This window comes from Halyomorpha halys, unplaced genomic scaffold (genome assembly GCF_000696795.3).
Source record: "Halyomorpha halys isolate HHAL.00 unplaced genomic scaffold, Hhal_1.1 Scaffold4111.1, whole genome shotgun sequence".
Lineage (NCBI taxonomy): Eukaryota > Metazoa > Arthropoda > Insecta > Hemiptera > Pentatomidae > Halyomorpha > Halyomorpha halys.
The window spans coordinates 10551-13458 of NW_027115748.1; the positions used below are offsets into that span (position 1 = coordinate 10551).

At 28.9% G+C, this 2908-nt stretch overlaps 1 protein-coding gene across 1 annotated transcript in view; it reads left to right on the plus strand.

Annotated features, from left to right (window-relative positions):
• The window catches only part of LOC106691878 (selenoprotein F-like), a 2935-nt gene extending 1300 nt beyond the window's left edge, over positions 1-1635 (plus strand). Inside the window, exons 3-5 of the mRNA XM_067052757.1 lie at positions 201-316; positions 1095-1204; positions 1289-1635. Coding sequence (XP_066908858.1) covers positions 201-316; positions 1095-1204; positions 1289-1396 — 334 coding nt within the window. The 3' untranslated portion in view covers positions 1397-1635. The remainder of the gene's footprint in view (positions 1-200; positions 317-1094; positions 1205-1288) is intronic.
• The last annotated feature ends 1273 nt before the right edge of the window (positions 1636-2908 follow it).

Sequence of the window (2908 nt, forward strand, 5' to 3'; positions counted from 1 at the left end):
TGGCATCCAACCTTCTGGTTCGCTGTGTGGATTATTATAAATATTTTTCTTTTATTGTAAAAGTAGAGTAGTTATGTGTTTTAATTTTGATTTTTGAAATGAAAATAATTACAGATTAGTTAGAACTATGTTTTTCTTATCAATATGCTCTCTTGATATTCAATAAGTAAACATCTTTATTTATTATTGTATATGTTCAGGGAGAACTGTCTGAATTGCTGTACACGGGAAGAAGGTTCATCTGCAATCAAAAGATATCCAAGAGCTAGTTTAGAAGTTTGTACTTGTAAATTTGGAGCTTATCCACAAATACAAGGTAATTTTCCATGACATGTAATTATATTATTTCTTATAAAAATAGTTGGTTGAGGGTGCTTCCATGAAAGAAAAAAAACAGTGTAAAAGGATTTCTTTACCACATCCTCCATCCAATTTCTTGAATACATTTATGGTCAATGATATTTTATAATAGTATCCCATTAATATTAATAGTAATATTCCTTTATAAAAGTAGGTTCCTTTATTATATACAAATTAGCAGGTTGTTATTAAAATGAATAAAAGGCACAATAGAGAGGCTTCTCTTTAATTAACCAGTAGGAACTGTTTGATGTAAGAAGTTCTGTTAAGTGGGTGAAAACGTCATCTTACATTTGGTGTATCTGTCATCTTAAATGGTGCACACTCTATTATATGTATTATTTGACAATTTCTGATCCTCATCTAATTGAAATTAGAAGCAGTTGTTATTCATTGAAAAGATAGGAAAATTCATCTAAAAAAAAAAAAAAAAGATACACTGCAGCATTCTGGAAACAAAACGATCAAGACAAGATACGGATCCTCACTAGCTCTGTGAACACAACTGGAAAAGTTAAAAAAAAAAAAAAATAATCATTTGTAGAGATGAGTATAAAATATCTATCATCACAATCTGAGTCGAGATGTCATTTTGTAATTTTAAAATAATATAACAAGGAATGCTCTTTCATAGTATCTTTGAAAATCTAGCCACAGAGAATATGTTTACATTAAGCATTTTGATTTGTTGTTTATAAATATATGTAAAATTCTGATTATAATTTTTTTTTCAGCTTTTATTAAGAGTGATAAACCTCATAAATTTCCAAACCTAACAATTAGGTATGTAAGAGGACTTGACCCTATTATCAAGCTCATGGATGAGTCTGGTAATGTCCAAGAAGTATGTATGATTAGCTAATAATGACATGAATTAAAAAATATTATTTAACATCAGTTCATTCAACTATTCTTGTTTTTATTTTAGGTTTTAGCCATTGAACGTTGGGACACCGATACAGTTGAGGAGTTTTTGAAAACTCATCTCGAGACAGATTCTGATCGAGATTACCTCAGGACTAATAAGATTTATTGAAATAATTAATAAATTTTGTAAGATTTGGTGCCTTGATGGCCATATGTCTTCAATAACTATTAGGATACTGAGATAAATGAGGATTTTTCAAAATCCCTTTTGATCATTGGAGAGACAGACTCATTTTCATATTTTATACTTTCGTATTTAAAGAAACCTCGTTGCATGTCAGAGCCATTGCCTTGTTTTTCCTTCTGAGTCTTCCATCTAAAAGTTGATCTTTTTTTTATTATTCATTTAAATATGTTATCTAAGGTTTCAAATTTGTTTATTCTGTTAATGTCATTTTACCTGGTGTTAAGATATTTTATCATTTGTGCTTCTTATAATTCAAACCAAATCTTTGATAATGTTTAACTGAAAAATATCATTATCAAAATATTTGTATCAAATATAGTATTCTGGTGCTATTGTAATTATTCAAAATCATATTAATGATGTACAATTTAAAAATATATGGTAACAGTTCTAATTTATTTATTCTCCTTTTTATCATTTTGTTGTCAGAAATGTCATTGATTTTGCTAATAACCATTATCTATTAAATTTATGTGCTAACCAAACCACCGGTATGTAATACATCTTACTAAATGATTACATTATTCTCCCAACAAAGATTTTGTGAATCCTTTAATTCATATAAATTCCTTGCTATCTCTCTTATTTTCTCTTCCTTTTGTATTTGCCTGTCACATCCTATTATCTGTATGTGAACCTTGACTAGAGAGGTTAAAGATTTTATTTTTAGACTCGTAGGCATTCTTTTATTTCATCTTGTTTAACTGAAATATCATTTAACACACCTTTGGAAAACCAATGATGCACTTGTAAACATCTATTCAATTGAGTTATATAACTATAAATAAAAAAAACAACAATTTAATTGTAATTTATACAAAAATATATATACATATTCTTTCAAAATACAGTAATCCCTTATGAACTGATGTAATAATCTATAATATTTAAATTAGAGCAATTCAGAAGATTATTATGGACTTTTGTTTTGCGCGAATTCTTGCTTGCATGTTGATTATTAGATAATCACTATAGGAATAACAACATAATTTGAAAGTATTTAATTATTAGAAAATTACGAAAGAAAAAATCAGTAAATTATGAGGTAAACCAAATTGTCGATGGGAGAATTGGGTTAGGAGTGATCTTCAGAACCCCAGCTGGCTTAACTAAAGGTAAGGGGAAGTATTGCGGTTGTAAAAACTTTGAATCTGAGTTTTAAAGGAAATAGATGTTTTAAAATTCCCAGAGACCAAATAATGGGGAATTGCAAGTTCTGAATGTATTTGCTTGGGATCCTTGGGGAAGGATTAAGATGGCTGAGAGGTATTCCTTCTCTATTAGACTGAAAAGTGTTGAGTATAGAGAAGAGACCCCGAGGAGAAATAGTGAAATTATCTGATACACTGGAATGTTTGTGTTCAGTAACTGTCTCCCTGGAAGTTGGTTGAATCATGAATCTCTGATAGATTTTGATAAATGAGTTTTGACTAG